The sequence below is a fragment of the Zootoca vivipara genome, chromosome 8, assembly GCF_965207765.1.
Source record: "Zootoca vivipara chromosome 8, rZooViv2.hap1.1, whole genome shotgun sequence".
In the NCBI taxonomy this organism is placed as follows: domain Eukaryota; kingdom Metazoa; phylum Chordata; class Lepidosauria; order Squamata; family Lacertidae; genus Zootoca; species Zootoca vivipara.
The window spans coordinates 68,288,316-68,305,981 of NC_142591.1; the positions used below are offsets into that span (position 1 = coordinate 68,288,316).

Genomic DNA, 17,666 nt, shown 5'->3' on the forward strand with positions numbered 1-17,666 from the left:
AAGGAAGAGTGAATGATTAGTGTGGAAGTGATTATTTTGGCCAGTAAAACTTGTTGTGTGTCTGCTGTTGCTATTTATTTCTTTATGTGTTTATAAAAGTATATATTCTGCCCTCTTGCAAAACATGAGGGTGGGGTAAAGCCGTGTAGGTTAAGGACTCCTGGATGGTTAAGTGTGGTGCTCATTTCAGCTTTCAGGCCAAGGGAGCCAGTGTTCGTCTGCAGAATGAAGTCCTGTGGCTGAAGTGCAGTGTAAACGCCTTTAAAAGCAATGCTGAATGATCATTAAAATGACCGGCAACTCACACACACACACACACACACACACACACACACACACACACAAAATTATAGGCTGGTTAGCATAAAACAAGTCTTCAAGTTCAAGGGAAGTAATAGTACCACTGTATTCTGCTCTGGTCAGACCTCACCTGGAGTACTGTGTCCAGTTCAAGAAGGATACTGACAAGCTGGAACGTGTCCAGAGGAGGGCAACCAAAATGGTCAAAGGCCTGGAAATGATGCCTTATGAGGAACGGCTTAGGGAGCTGGGCATGTTTAGCCTGGAGGAGAGAAGGTTAAGGGGTGATATGATAGCCATGTTCAAATATATTAAAGGATGTCATATAGAGGAGGGAGAAAGGTTGTTTTCTGCTGCTCCAGAGAAGCGGACACGGAGCAATGGATTCAAACTACAAGAAAGAAGATTCCACCTAAACATTAGGAAGAACTTCCTGACAGTAAGAGCTGTTCGACAGTGGAATTTGCTGCCAAGGAGTGTGGTGGAGTCTCCTTCTTTGGAGGTCTTTAAGTGGAGGCTTGACAGCCATCTGTCAGGAATGCTTTGATGGTGTTTCCTGCTTGGCAGGGGGTTGGACTGGATGGCCCTTGTGGTCTCTTCCAACTCTATGATTCTATGATTTCGAAAGTCAAAATCTTTGCTGGGAGAGTGTTCTGCAGCATGCTGCCAATGACACCAAATGCCCAACTTCCAGTTGAGGCAAGTCAGGTCTCTATCACATGGGAGATAACTAACACATCTCCTCCTGATAATCTTCTTGATCAGGTCGGGATATAAGGGCTCAGATGGTCCCTAAGGCATCCTCAACTCCAGTTTTGCATGACTTTGTAAATCAACACAAGACTCTTGAGCCTGGCCCAGTATTGGCACCCAGAGTAGATGTTTTTGCAGAGGGACCATATTCTGTTGGCTGTCTGCCTGCATCAAGAGTCCACCCACTGCATTCTGCATGAGTTGGAGCTATTGGACCCGTCTCAAAGGCAGCTCTACCTATAGTGCATTGCAGCAATCTAGTCTCAAGGTTACTAAAGCATAGACTACAGTGGCCAAAAATTATCCTGATCCAGGTACGACTACAGCTGGTGTAGCATCTTCTGTCTTCTATACCACTATTTCAGGATAGCGGCTATACCACTGAGCTAAGGCCCGGGCACATTGATCAGAGTCACTAGGAAACACTTCATCTTATTTAGTTGGGCTTTTCTTGTGTTCTTATTCTGAAATTGTTTCCGCTTCCCTTTTTTAAAAAAACTTTCAGGCTCCTCCTACCATTGCGTAAGAACATAGTCACAACCATGGTGCAATAATTCTTTGAGAGTCTATTAATAAAGAGCAGCCACTTGAAACAGCCATTGCATAAATCCACTGCTAATCATGTTTAATTGTACCCAGCAGATTACAGGGATGTGTACTTTCTTGAGCAGCCTTCCCAAGGCTCATAGAAACTTTTGTGTTTGTTGCAGGAAGAGGAAAGTGTTAAACCTTCCCTTTTATTAAGCTTTTTCCTAAGCCTAATAGCAGCACAAGAGGTAGGAATTCTACCTGATTAGTGTTGACTAATCTTATATATATATAGTTATTCAGAAGCAAATTCCACTTGGTTCAATGGGGCTTGCTCCCAAATACAGTAACTGCAAATGCAATTGCACTGTGTATGTCTCTGTGAATCAGATTTATTCCAAATCTGAGCTTTGCATGAAACAGGCAGGTCATTAAATCATTGCCCCTAGTGGTACCCTGATTTGAAAGATCTATGCATCTTTTAAATTGAGGAAGTAGGCCTTTCCTGCGCCCTGCCTGTGCAACAGACAGTTTAACCACACATGGGTCTGCAGGCCTGATAAGACCAGGCACCGGCTGTGTCAGTATATTTTCAAAAAAGGGACATTCCATTTTAGTGCACCTCTGCCTCTGATAACTTCTGTTTACCTTTGCTTCTGTTCCAAAAACGGCAGTTTTAGTACAATGGGTAGCCCATCACTGAGAACACCTCCCTTGTGTGATGAAGATGATTGTTGCTTTTATTGTAAGTCTGATATGACTTGGTCAGTTTTCTTCAGAAAGATTGTTCTGCTTGCAGCCCCCCCTCCCCCCTCTCTATTTCGCCTTCAGACTGCAGCTTCCAAACCCACCTTTTTGCTGCCTTTCCCCATATAAACATCTAGAGCTCAGCAAGAGGCGGAAACCTGTTTTGCAGGATTCTGCACTTCAGCTTGTGCAAAAGGGGTGTGGAATGTTTACTGTAATTAAAGTCCTTCTACTATCCACTTGCGTTTGTGTTGGAAAGTACAGATGGTTTATTAGTAAGTGTTTGCTGGCATTTCTTTACTCATTTTGTTTATATGCCACATTCCCTCCAGGAGGCTCAAGGTGACACACACAGGGCTCCGAAGAGGGTTTCCATCCAAACAGTGACTAGGCCAAATTATCGGGTGATAGTGGGAGGGAGAATAGGGTGACCACTTATGTTGGTAGAACATCTGGTCCTCCAGATTTTGACGCACTACAACTTCAGTCATTCTTGACCATTGGTCATGCTGGGTGGGGACCTCCACAACATCTGGAGGTCCACTGGTTTCCCACCCTTTATGCATTGCCATTTATTTATTTTTTGAGGAAATACATAACCTGAAAAGAAGACAACAAATTTGCATCAAGTTTAACTATATAATCTTGCAGATCAGTTCTAGCAATGCTGTGTCCTTCCTGCTGAGGCCACAAGTCTGTCCCCACATGACTTATTCTCATGGCTGGCTGGTTCATCATATGATGACATGGTGGCAACGTGACAGCTACCATTGCTAGGTCTTGCAGGGCTTCCCTGCCATTGGTCTCCTTGGTTCCCCAAAATCACATTTTAGCTGATGAACAAAAATTCAGCTCCTTAGCATAACCTTAAGACATGGTGGCTAACAGATTGAGGTTGAATCCTGACAAGAAAGAAATACTGTTTGTGGGGGACAGGAGGCGGGCAGGTGTGGAGGACTCCCTAGTCCTGAATGGGGTAACTGTGCCCCTGAAGGACCAGGTGTGCAGCCTGGGAGTCATTCTGGACTCACAGCTGTCCATGGAGGCCCAGGTCAATTCTGTGTCCAGGGCGGCTGTCTATCAGCTCCATCTGGTACGCAGGCTGAGACCCTACCTGCCTGCAGACTGTCTCGCCAGAGTGGTGCATGCTCTAGTTATCTCTCGCTTGGACTACTGCAATGTGCTCTATGTGGGGCTACCTTTGAAGGTGACCCAGAAACTACAACTAATCCAGAATGCGGCAGCTAGACTGGTGACTGGGAGTGGCCGCCGAGACCACATAACACCGGTCTTGAAAGATCTATATTGGCTCCCAGTACGTTTCCGAGCACAATTCAAAGTGTTGGTGCTTACCTTTAAAACCCTAAATGGCCTCGGTCCAGTATACCCAGGCATCCCCAAACTGCGGCCCTCCAGATGTTTTGGCCTACAACTCCCATGATCCCTAGCTAAGAGGACCAGAGGTCAGGGATGATGGGAATTGTAGTCCAAAACATCTGGACGGCCGAAGTTTGGGGATGCCTGAGTATACCTGAAGGAGCGTTTCCACCCCCATCATTCTGCCCTGACACCGAGGTCCAGCACCGAGGGCCTTCTGGCGGTTCCCTCATTGCGAGAAGCCAAGTTGCAAGGAACTAGACAGAGGGCCTTCTCAGTAGTGGTGCCCACCCTGTGGAACACCGTCCCATCAGATGTCAAAGAGAAAAACAACTACAAGACTTTTAGAAGACATCTGAAGGCAGCCCTGTTTAGGGAGGCTTTTAATGTTTAATAGATTATTGTATTTTATCTTTCTGTTGGAAGCTGCCCAGAGTGGCTGGGGAAACCCAGCCAAATGGGCGGGGTATAAATAATAAAATTTATTTTTATTTTTATTATTATATTTTTGAAGTGGAGCCATCAGGTAAACAGCATCGGCTATGAATCCAAAGAATGTTAGTACAACTGTCTGGAGAAAGCTCTTAAAACCCATAGCTTGCCACTCATGTGCAGTTGTTTTTTTAAAGAAGGAAAACAAGCTATTAAAACTATACAGATTAAGGATGGAATACAAAAATACACAGAAATTGATCGGATATTAAGCATCTGCTAGGTGCCATCTGTTCTGTGCCATCTCTCTTCCCCTTCCAAACAGGAAGAACATAATTTTGTTAAGATATAATTTTAGCTTAGCAGAAGCACGTTGATCTCAACTCTTAACATTCAAGCTATTTATTAACTACATTTATACCTCTGATACAACCGAATCTTTTATGCACATAATAATTCTGAGAGGTGGGTTGCATTTGAGAGATGGGGGACTAGCCCAAGATTACCCAGTGAGGGTTCATGGCAGAGTTGGCATTTGACCCTAGGTCTCACCAGTAGTACACGGTAAAGGTAAAGGTAAAAGTAAAGGACCCCTGACAGTTAAGTCTAGTCGCAGACGACTCTGGGGTTGCGGCACTCATCTCGCTTTAGAAGCTGAGGGAGCCGGTGTTTGTCCGCAGTTTTTCTGGGTCATGTGGCCAGCATGACTAAGCCACTTCTGGCGAAACCAAAGCAGCACACGGAAACGCCCTTTACCTTCCCGCCGGAGCAGTACCTATTTATCTACTTGCACTGGCGTGCTTTCAAACTGCTAGGTTGGCAGGAGCTGGGACTGAGCAACAGAAGCTCACCTCGTTGCGGGGATTCGAACCGCTGACCTTCTGATCGGCAAGCCCAAGAGGCTCAGTGGTTTAGACCACAGTGCCCTGCGTCTCAGTAGTACACTGTAGGGTTGCCATATTTCCAAAAGTGAAAAACTGGGCAAAGTTGTTGACCTGTTGCGGGGGGGGGGTCAAAGTTGTTGAGCCCCCCCCCATAAGTAGTTTTCCCAGACATTCTGCCGATTCGGTGAAAATCCACCTGGACGCCATTTTGACCATCCAATTCCTGGGAAAACCTGGATGCATAGCAGCACTAGACAATGATATTTATCAGGGCCGCAAAATAACTAATGGTATAAATCAGGGCTGCAAATTACAGAGCTCAGCCCTTATCCTTGCCAGTGTCATTTGGTTACTGGTCATAAAATGTAGGCAATGATATCCACTGCCACAAACAAGAACAATTACTTACAACATGGATATATGTACCTGGATCCTATTCATGTTCATATGGATATAAGGTTGCCATTAATGAAACTTAATGGAACACTGTCTTAAATGGAACCTAAGCATGCCTAGGATTGCAGCCTTAACTTTTTATTTTTCTTATTTAGGGGCACTGTCCAGGGAGAGACACTACAGCTTCTTCCATTTTTTTTTTTAGTTTCCTATAGACTTCTTGTAAACCAAAGGCATAGTAAGGAATCTGTTGTACTTATAAGCTTACATTCTCAATACATCATTGATCTTTAATGTATGTTATCAGAGAATGAGTGATCTGACTCCTGCAAGGTCTTTGCCGTTGAATTTTAAAGCATCATACATTTTGACAGTGAGCTTAGGTTGTCTGTTCCTACATGAAACATTTTGCCTGATAACTACTCTTGTAAAATATAGTGGGAAGCAGATGATAACTAATTTATGTTATGCCAGAATGACATTATTCTGTAATGTTACAGAAGCCTATCCAAACCTTCGTATTTAGATGACTCGATTAATACTGGAAAATGTAGTGTGTGCAAAAACAAGTAATTGATCTAAAAGAAGCATCTTTGTTTCTATGCATGAAATTAGATTTTAAGTAAGCAGAATGATTAGAGAGATGAACAAGTGAGCAGTTATTGTCCATAAACGTTATCAAGTCATATACACTATCAGAGTTGAGAGCTTAGTCTTCAAAGTGTCTGTATTCATAACACAGCAGAAAAACAAACAACTTTCTAAGTACGTATAGCCCTTAAAAGACCTAGATTTAAAGGGAAGATTTCTTATACCCCTAAATCTCAGCCGTGAGCTGATGGCTTGCTTATTAACGTGGAGTCTGATTACCACTGGGCACCTTATCTCATAGTAAACTCCTGCCTGCCAATGGAATTTCTCTCTCTCTCTCTCTCTCTCTCTCTCTCTCTGTGTGTGTGTGTGTGTATTATTTTGAATTTAACTTGTGGGAGATATTATACATATTATACATAGCTGTCAAGTTCTCCCTTTTTTAAGGGAAATTCCCTTATGCTGAATAGGCTTCCTCGTGAGAAAAGGGAAAACTTGACAGCTATATTATAATTGATGGATGGTAGTAATTAACTGAAGAGGAATTGATTACATTTTTAAGCAGTATCTGAGTTTGAAATAAATTAGGTGAAAAGTAATTGAAGACGAACGATTTAAAAGTTTTATTTTATTTGGCGTCATTTGGATGGGAAATTAATTGGCTTGGCTTCTCCTGTGTGAAATTTAAATAAAGTCCCCACACACACACACCTATGCAAATTTGCTTCCTCTTTTTTGTGATGCTTTTATTTACGTATTTAATTATTATTATTATTATTATTATTATTATTATTATTATTTATATATCACGCCCATCTGGCTGGGTTTCCCCAGCCACTCGGCGGCTTCCAACAAAATATTAAAAATGCAATAAAACATCAGACATAAAAACTTCCCTATTTATTTGGTTTGGACAGAGGTATTCCTTCATACTTTGCTTGTAGTATTTTCATTTATTTTATATCTATATATCTATGTAGATATGAATTTAATTTTACTTTTATAAATTTACAAATGAGTATACAGTAAAAATTCATAACAAAGCCTAACCCATATTTCAAGAACTCTGCATTCAGTTGATTTACATTCTTTCTCTTAACTCTCCATTAATTTTAATCCAATTCATTACTCCAAAAACAAGATCTTTGCTATGCTTTAAAAAACAAACAAACAAACAAAACACATAACTGCATTTTAACATTCCTCCCCCTTTCTCCTTATTCTTTATCCATCAAGTTAGATTTTCAAGACTTTGGCAATGCAGAAGGAACTGCTGTGCATATCGAGGCAATATTGAGGTTTTTTATAAAAAAAAAACACAACCCAGTGATGTTGGTCACAAGTCCTTTGCACAGGGTCACAGGAACATTGTTCCATCATTAGATATGTCTAACTTCCTTCTACTCTGCTTCAACCACAAAACTCTGTTTCCTCTTGTCGCTCAAAATATAGTCATTTGAAACACTTATCATTTCTTCTTCTAGTCTGGCTCTGAAATCTTATCTGCTACCTAATCTTGCATAACTCTGCATTAGGCATAACGTTCACTGTGTAGTATTATACATTACACCATTAGTTTTCTACATTGTAAACATAAAGAGGGCACTTCAGAATGTGCTCTGAGTATTTATTTTTAAAAAGAGAATAGGAAAACAAGCCAATTTATATTTAGTGCTAGAGGCTCTCCTTGTCAGTGACAGTTTCCTGATTAATTAGTTGATCTCCCAGATCTGTAGCTATCTCATTACTAGTAATGTCTGTGACCTGGTGTGACATGTTGGCAAGTGAAGAGTACCAAAAATTAGACCACGGGTTCATGAACCAGTTTGCTTAGAACTAAATTGTAGATTCAACATTTTATATCCCAGTGATTTTGACAGAAAGTAAAGCATGTGCTTAAAATCAATCTCATCAAAACAAGACTACAACTCCTACCTTTCTCTGCATTGCAGCCCAATCTTCATATATTGGGACATTATATAGGTTGTCCTGATCATTCTAGTGGGTGGGTAAGCATACTTACTGGGATGGAACTCTCACTGAAATCCATAGGACTATTTCCAGGTAAACATGCCTTGCATACTGTGAACTGTTATAGGGCTTTTCACAAGTGTTTCTCCATGTGTTCTGTAAACACATGGAGTTGTTGTTGTTTAGTCGTTTAGTTGTGTCCGACTCTTTGTGACCACATGGACCAGAGCACGCCAGGCACTCCTGTCTTCCACTGCCTCCCGCAGTTTGGTCAGACTCATGTTGGTAGCTTCAAGAACACTGTCCAGCCATCACGTCCTCTGTTGTCTCCTTCTCCTTGTGCCCTCAGTCTTTCCCAACATCAGGGTCTTTTACAGGGAGTCTTTTCTTCTCATGAGGTGGCCAAAGTATTGGAGCCTCTGCTTCACGATCTGTCCTTCCAGTGAGCACTCGGGGCTAATTTCCTTCAGAATGGATAGGTTTGATCTTCTTGCTGTCCATGGGACTCTCAAGAGTCTCCTCCAGCACCAAAATTCAAAAGCATCAATTATTTGGCGATCAGCCTTCTATATGGCCCAGCTCTCACTTCCATACATCACTACTGGGAAAACCATAGCTTTAACCATATGGACCTCTCTGTTGGCATGCGCGCCATCGCCCCACCATGGCCTTTTCTGTGGGTTTGCAAAATGGGCATCTGCTCCCCCCCCCAACACAGGGGAAACACAGGGTATGGGGGAGTTGCGCTCCCGTCAATCAGTTGGTTGGCGGATGCATGGCTCCTCCCCCCAAGTGTGATTGGTGGTTGCATCAAGGGCTATTGCTGACTGGTTGTTTCCAGTGATCATTGAGACTATTGTTGGCTTTTGGCTCGCATGCAGAAGGAAGTGTTGTTCAGGAGTGTAAGTATTTTTCTGCGATATCCCCCCCTAAAAAGGTCAATAACTGTGGACAATCCTCCCCCAAGAAAGCTCAACAAATCTGGGCAATCTCCCTCCATTTTCTAAATTTCGAGTCCCAAAAAAATCATTATTATCCCATATTAAATTGCCATATTGCCAGTTTGCGATACATGAGTGCGCTTTGGGTTGTAGTTCCACTCTGTCTCTAAAAGGTTTGCCACCACTGCACTTTCATGCCCTGCTCCTGGACCTTCTAGTTATTTCCCAGCCATTCAAAATGCATCCACTGGCTTCCTCCCCAATAAAAAATACACCTCGCATCTTTGCTACTATTTCTTGAAGCCTTTCTGGCTCCATTAACCCTCTGCTACCCAACCCCTCCCCACTAAATCTCTCAGCAACTGACATATATCATGTCAATTATGTGAGCTTAAAATCCACTGGAGGATAGATTTTGATTGGTATCTGAAGAACTCTTAAAGTTTCTGCTGTGAAGCCAACAAGGGCTTTGCAAATCCCATTACAGTATATTATATTGTCTTCCCTACACATGGTTGTATCTGTCTCAAGCGTCCCACTTCCCTTGTGAGAGCACATCCAATATGTTTCCCTCTGGAACCCATTGCAGCAGCTATAAAATACTTTGCTATGTAAAGCAGTGCCATGTTTTGCTAAGATATTATCACTGTCCCTTGTTGCTCATCATTTTCAGTTGCTTACCATTTGAATTGTGCAAGCAAGTAAACCACACGTTCTTCATGCCTGGTGGAAGATTAATGTTCGGAGCTTAGATGAGCAAAATTATAGAGAAGGAAAACAACAGGTTTGTTGGGTTATTTCAAATGACTGAAAAAAATATATATCCGTTGCATTTAGATGCTCATATATTGCATTTAGAGACAATGGAGGCACAAAGCAATTGTATTTTAAACATGTTAAATAAGTAGTGTGTAGCAGACGAGGCCTGATATGGTGATGCGATTCCGTTTTGCATTAAAAAATGCCCTGGGGAGAATAGCAATATGCTCGCAAGAAGGCATAACAACTTTGATTTCAATTAGATTTTTGCTCTTTACAACCAAGGCTGAATTTAGAATCATAGAATAGAATCATAGAGTTGGAAGAGACCACAAGGGCCATCCAGTCCAACCCCCTGCCAAGCAGGAAACACCATCAAAGCATTCCCGACAGATGGCTGCCAAGCCTCTGCTTAAAGACCTCCAAAGAAGGAGACTCCACCACACTCCTTGGCAGCAAATTCCACTGGCGAACAGCTCTTACTGTCAGGAAGTTCTTCCTAATGTTTAGGTGGAATCTTCTTTCTTGTAACTTGGATCCATTGCGCCGTGTCCGCTTCTCCAGGATCTTTAATAAGAAACTGAACATAGCTAATTTGCAATGAGATCACTGCATGATTTGTTTGTGGAATTAGCTTTTCAGACTTTGGCCCTGTGCATAGTTTAGAACAAGCTGTGGTTTAGTGTGGACGAGCAGTGCATACCCTGCTTAAAAGTTCCTCTATTGCTCCTTTCCTGCCACAGACAAAACAAATCAGAAACTGGCTTGACATGTCCAAATCTGAATCTGCCCCCCACTCTCCTAATCGTAAGTGTTCTCTGCTGCAGTCTTGTGTGTGTATGTGGCAGGAGAGCAGATAAACATACATACATACATACATACATACATACATACATACATACATACATACATAGAATTTAATTTATAGATCACTTGCTCAAAATAAAATAAGATTGAATAAATCCCAATCAATGTGCAAGGCACCAGGAATGCTTTTTGGAAAGGGAAGGGTAAAAGTTTCTAGAGAGAAAGGAGGCAACATACAAAAAGGAAACAGCTAGAGCACAATCTATAAAATGGATAATGCACCCTTTGCCATATGGTCCCAGGGCAGAAATATATAACAGAGCAAAATAATATGAACAGCAGGATAAAATTCCACATTAGAAAACACTAATCCAAAACATGTAGCGGTCCTGATGAACTAAGCATGTTTTAGCTGTTAACAACTGGACAAGCTAGGGCTTATCACACAGTAAATTCCCAAAGTGGAAGCGGTGGGTGGTTATCTGAACCCAGCACAATGCCGTCCCTCATACCTAGATCCAGCATAATGGCTCCCTATTCCTTCTTTAAGTGCTAACATTGAGATGTGTGTCCTTGAATTATTAAAATGGTCTGAAGACTGTCTGTTTTGCTTCTGCTTAGTTTCAGTAACGGACCTCAAAAAGAGTTTGCTGTCCCAATGTATTACAGAACTAACTGTAACCAATTCAGTTAGTTCTATAACCACACATTTCCTGTGGCTACTGTTAAGAGTCATTCCAGTGGGGTGACTGAATCACTATAGCAGCGAGGGGCTGTTTCCTAAGAAGGAAACAGGCACCCCACTCCTCGAAGCACTTCACGTGAATGAGAGCCAATCCACAGCAGCGAAGCACTTTGTTTGCAGCTCGGAGCTCGATCATTATAAAAGCAGAGCTGCCTCTGCTGAAGCCAATTCAGCCCTTGCTGTTTCTGATTCCGCAGCGATCTGAAGACATGCTCTACTCACAAATGAAAGGTATGTTCAGTTTGGGCTTCTAATGCAGAACTAAAGGTGATAGTCAGCTAGGTCTTACTCAGAGTAGACCCGTTGAAATGAATGAGCATAATGTTCAGTGCGTCTACTCTGAGTTAAATATCACCCATAGATCACTTTTTATATTTAACCAAATGTTTAAGGTTGTAACACTATGCACACTTACTCAGGTGTAAATCAGTGGGTAATCTGTGGCCCTCCAGATGTAGTTGGACTCCAGCCCCAAACCAGCACAGACAATGGTTATGAATGATGGGATCTGCAGTGCAGAAACATCTAGAAGTCTACAAGTTTCCCATTGCTGGCACAAGTCCTATTGAAATCAGTGAGATAGGCTTCCAAACATATGTGCACAGGATTATTATTTCCTCTGTTTTGCAGATGAGGTTGAAACAAAACGTATGTGTGAGACTTGTGGAAGGGTCTCCGGCACTCTGTCCGATGACAGATTGGAGCTCAAGTCCACTCTGCTTTCCATTTTTTCAACTTCTAACCCCTGAACGTCTGCCATGGAATCCTTGTGCATGACTGAGGGTTCTGGGATACATACCAAGGTTAACGTGGGGCAGTGACCTTGGTCTATTAGACCCCATGCCAACCCATCTGAACATAACACTTCCCCATGGCTGCCACTGCAGGATAAAAGTCAGCCTGATGAACACAAGTTAAGGAAGTTTTCCAAGCCGTCGCGTGCTCAGCTAAACACACGAGGAGCCTTTTTTGCTGGGCTCCACAGAACAGCTTGAAAAAGCATCGCTCTTATTGCCAGATCCTCATCCTATTCTGCGGTACCTATTCCGACGGTCACCACTGAAAGTTGGTGGAGCCGCTTCTGGGGAGCAGCATTCTAGGGTCTGGGAGAGCAGCTCTGGTTGCCTTCTGAGAAAGCTGAAGAGAGCACCCCTGGAACTGAGATCTGCTCCTTACCTAGCCCAGCCCACTCTGCAGATCTTCATTAAAAGATAAGCATTCCAACCAAGTGGGGTGTTAGAGGAGGGGCAGTAGTACATCAACTCTCCTTCTGGGGTAGTTGATCATAGGGTCTGGGTCAGTTCATTTGGAGAGAACCAGTCCCTGAGTTATTGTGGTCTTGAGAGACTTAAGGCTTTATAGGTCAAAACCAGCATTTCTGAGATCTATGGAACTTTCAGAAGAGAATCTCCCGCAGACTGAGGCCAGGTGTGGTTTTACGTTGGCGCAACCACCCTAAATGTCTGGGCGCTGCACAGCAGGGGGCACCAAATCAATGCTGTAGAACAGCGCTCAAGAGGAGTGGGGGGGGGAGCGCTGAATTTTAGCATCACACAGAGTGCTTCTATAATTTGAGTGCTCAAAGTCTGCCACTGCTGCAGCTATGTACTGGGTGTATAAGGGATAATAAGGTGGTCTCAAGTAACCTTGTCCTGTCCTGAATAGGGATGTGTATCTTAGTTAGTACCTACATCTTGAACTTGGCCCAGCAGCAAATTGGCAAATCCTGCAATTAATGTGTGATATTCTGCCACGAGTTTGTCCTCACAAGCTAGCTAGCTGCTGCATTCCGCACCTGCTGCAACCTTCAGGCCAGCACCGAGGGAAGCTTCACATAGAGCACATTGCAGTAATCTAACTGTGTGGCTGCCAATGCTTGAAAAACTCTGGTCAAGCTTCTCCCGGATGCACTCATGGGAGTGAGTTGGCAGAGACGTTTTGGCAGTGTTGCATAGTACCACTGCCCCTCACCAGTCACCACTGATTTAAGTGCAAAACTTGTACTTTGTTAAGAGGTGGAATACAGGACACATGTGAAGCACGTTTAATTAGATTAGTCTATAATACTGTGCATATATGCATTATAGTTTTTTATATTAACGAAGTTGGTGATTAATTTTAGATAACAGGAACAAAACTGAATAGTAATTTGTATGGTACATGAAAAGAAAACTACCCGAAAAGTGTATCACACACACACATTTTAGCGCCTACTTGCCGATCCATGCATACAAGGAATGTATTGTTACTGACAAACTGAAAACAAGTAGGAAAAAATATTTTCCAAGCCAGGCATGCAAGTTTAGCTGTCCAGGGCTGATCCAAAAGTAGGTATGGACAAATATTGCATGTGGCAAAAGAGTTATCAAAAAGGCTGCTTGCCGTTTGTTGAAATAGTTCATTGGCATAAATTTTTTAAAAAAATGCACTTCCAGAGGCTGAAGGCAAGCTGTGTATAATCTGCAGATCACGTTGTTGATATTCAGATTGAGGCTAGTCATACGGTTATGAGAAATGAGCGTATGATTACTCTTGACGCATTCTTTGTCTCTCAGGTTGCCAGGCTCAAAGACTTTTTACAGACCACGTGTCTTAATACTGCTCAGCTGTGCACAGTATTTTGTTTATTACTAAGGCACTCTGGGAAATCTCAATTTCTGTGCTCCAGGAACTTTTCATACTATAATTACATGGAGGCCCCTACTCTGAATTAAGCACCAACTATGTACCAGGGCATTATATGGACAATCAATTCAGTTATTTAAGTGCCACAGCAAAGTCATTGTTCTTTAGATAAACATCAAAGAAAGGAGGGTGACAAAAGCTGGAATTTATTGTATTTTTATCTTGCCGTTCATTTATGATTATTCCCCAAGCCCACTTTTATCCTCACAACAACCCTGTGAGGCAGATTACATAGAATTAGGTTTATGGTGATAGGAACTTGGGTGCCCCCAGTACTAAACTGACACTACAGTCATACCTCGGTTTAAGTACGCCTCTGTTTGAGTACTTTCAGTTTAAGTACTCTGTGGACCCGTCTGGAACGGATTAATCCACTTTCCATTACTTTCAATGGGAAAGTTCACTTCAGGTTAAGTACGCTTCAGTTTAATACTCTGCGGACCATCTGGAACAGATTAATCCACTTTCCATTACTTTCAATGGGAAAGTTCGCTTCAGGTTAAGTACGCTTCAGGTTAAATACAGACTTCCGGAACCAATTGTGTACTTAAACCGAGGTACCACTGTACAAGCTAGAGTCATAATCATGAATGCACAATAAAAAGGGAATATTGAGGAGGCCTAAGCCTCATTTAACTCAATGGGGCTTACTTCTTTGTAAACATGTAAAGGATTGCACTGTAAGACCCACTAATGTAATGGGACCTAGTGTTCAATAAACGTGCACAGGATCAAGCTGTAATGGTTTTAGAAACAAAAATAAATGTTGTTGTTTAGTCATGTCCGACTCTTCGTGACCCCATGGACCAGAGCACGCCAGGCACACCTGTCTTCCACTGCCTCCCACAGTTTGGTCAGACTCATGTTGGTAGCTTCAAGAACACTGAGAACTTAACAGCATGTATTTCTCAGCTCCTATACAAGACACAGAGGGAGCAGGAGAGTTTGTTATCTAAGAAATAACATCTGACAGGCATGACTTTTCTGCTTTTAGGCTCATTAGACTTCATAAGATAACAGTAAAATCTGAATGCATGTTAAACATAAAACTCTTCTGAGATTGTTAACTGAAATTAAACGTTACACACACAAAAATGGAATCTAATTCTAATTATTGCTGTGCAAGCAGTCCTTCAACCTGCAAGAACAATGCAGCAAGATCTGTGACAGAAATGCCACAGCAATCCTTTGCAAAAGGAATGACTTTAAACTAATGGAAGTATACTTTCCAAAGAGGCTTGCTCATGAAAAATCCCTAGATTCAGCATTTGTTGAAAGCTTTTTACTCTGAGCTATGAACGGAAATATATTCATATACGCTCCCTCTAAAGACACAAGTACAAGCCTTGAGGGCAGGAGGGGATCCTGGAAACTCAACAAAAATGCCCAAGTGACCTATGTGGCTAGGAGTGCCTTCTACCACTTTAGTCTGGTACGCCAGCCTACAGCCATGTCTGGATTGGGACTAATTGGACAGTATGGTCCATGAATTAGTAACCTTGTTCCTAGATTATTGCAATGCACTCTATGTGGAGCTGCCCTTGGGACAGGTCCAAAAGCTCCCAACAGATGCAGAATGCAGTGGCTCAGACAGCCAACCACATGTGGTAAAGGTAAAGGGGCCCCTGACCATCAGGTCCAGTCGTGTCCAACTCTGGGGTTGCGGCGCTCTATAGGCCGAGGGAGCTGGCGTTTGTCCGCAGACAGCTTCCGGGTCATGTGGCCAGCATGACAAAGCTGCTTCTGGCGAACCAGAGCAGCGCACGGAAACGCCACAGAGCAGTCCCTATTTATCTACTTGCACTTGGATGTACTTTCGAACTGCTAGGTGGGCAGGAGCTGGGACCGAGCAATGGGAGCTCACCCCGTTGCAGGGATTCGAACCACCGACCTTCTGATCAGCAAGCCCTAGACTCTGTGGTTTAACCCACAGCGCCACCTGGGTCCCTCTGCTAAAACAGCTGTGCACTGGCTGTCCATATGCTACCCGGGCAGGATTAAGATTCTTGTGTCCATTTTCAAAACCCTGAACAACTTGGGTGCAGGATACCTTAAGGACCACCTGAGCCCTTATTTCCCAACTTGATCACTGAGCTAATCCGGAAGAGCACTATTAGTGGGAAGGGGGTGTTAATCGGGTTGTTGCTGTTTCGTTCTTGTTTTTATTATGTATTTTGTGTTTTTCTCTTGCATTTTTATACAAGAACCACTCTGAGATCTACGGATGAAGGATGGTGTACAAATGTAATAAATAATAATAAATAATTGCCCTGTGTTAAAAAAAAAGGTAAAGGACCCCTGACCATTAGGTCCAGTCGTGACCGACTCTGGGGTTGCGCGCTCATCTCGCATTATTGGCCGAGGGAGCCAGCGTATAGCTTCCAGGTCATGTGGCCAGCATGACAAAGCCACTTCTGGCAAACCAGAGCGGCAAACGGAAATGCCGTTTACCTTCCCGCTGTAGCGGTTCCTATTTATCTACTTGCATTTTAGACGTGCTTTTGAACTGTGTTACAGAGGCCCAAATTCCCTCAATTAGAAATGGGAAGTTAATGTTTCCAGTCCACTGCTATGGAACACTCTTCCAGCAGAGATTCAGTAGGCACTTTTGACTTTCAGGCGACTCTTGGGAGATCTTTTTATGCTGACAGGCCTTTGTAGCTGTTTAAATTGTGTTCTTTATTTATTATCCAGTCAGTTTAATGATTATCTGTATTGTTTTTAAAGGTGTTCGGTGTTTTAATGTTGTATACTGCCCTGATACTTCATGATATAGTGGTATGTAAAAACTTTCATAAAATAGATAACCAAATATACTGTGACACTTAAAATTCATTTATTCAAGTTCAGTTTAGATTTCAGGAGTGGAGCTTGATTTCTGTACGTTAGCAATCTCAATTTTTTAAATATGTCCGCATAAAAAAGCATAATGGAATTTTTATATGCATGTTTAGAAGAAATGCAGTAATATAGTCTGAGTTTTACTAAACATCACGTGACTGAAGATGAGTTTCACATAGTGCTGCAATTTCTAGCCCATGTGGCATCTCTTGTACCTTTATGAGTTGTATAGGAGGTAGGCCTAATTCAACTGAACATTAACCACAGGAGAATAAATCACTTCTCACCTGACATATGTTGTGGACTCAGATGCACACTAGAGATGCAACTTCAACACCTATGCTCTGGAATTGGCCTGTGATGGGTGTCCTTCCCAGCATGTCAATCAATCTAGTTCTGTGTGTTTACTTATGCTATTTTAGGTTATGTACCAATAGCACGGGCCCTGTCTGACTCACAGGCAGCCTGTCTCTGCAGAGCTTTTATGATAGCTAAGGAAATTATAATTAGGCTTTGGAAAACAGCTACTGTACTTGGGATTCATAACTGGCTAGAACTTTCCTGTTTGACAGTCAATAAATGGATGACTTATTTTTTTTAAAAAAAACAGCAACTGGGTTGTGACTGATACTTTTAAGCACTATGTGCCTCTTGTTCTTTAAGTGTGTTAGTGAAGACTAACTGAAATGGTTTCCTCTTCATTTCCCCCCAGATATTATATCATTTCACGTAGTGGTCTCTGCATAACATGAGTTTTATTGGTCCTGTGCTGGAGAATGGAAAGGATGGGAGCATAAACGAGGGAGGGAACTGCAAAGTTTGTGTATCTTTTTGTTACGCTGGAGGTTTTGTTAAGCCACTGGATATTATGATTCATATTAATATTAAAAATATTATCATTAAAAACTC

At 42.4% G+C, this 17,666-nt stretch overlaps 1 protein-coding gene across 12 annotated transcripts in view; it reads left to right on the plus strand.

Moving 5' to 3' along the window:
* The window catches only part of OXR1 (oxidation resistance 1), a 232,497-nt gene that overhangs the window by 155,908 nt on the left and 58,923 nt on the right, over positions 1-17,666 (plus strand). For 2 of the 12 annotated variants that reach the window (XM_088675823.1, XM_088675829.1), the window contains exon 1: positions 11,297-11,462. The exons of the other annotated variants lie outside the window; for them this stretch is intronic. In XM_088675823.1, coding sequence (XP_088531949.1) covers positions 11,312-11,462 — 151 coding nt within the window. In that variant the 5' untranslated portion in view covers positions 11,297-11,311. Of the gene's footprint in view, positions 1-11,296; positions 11,463-17,666 lie in introns of those variants that run through there. 12 annotated transcript variants of the gene reach the window in all.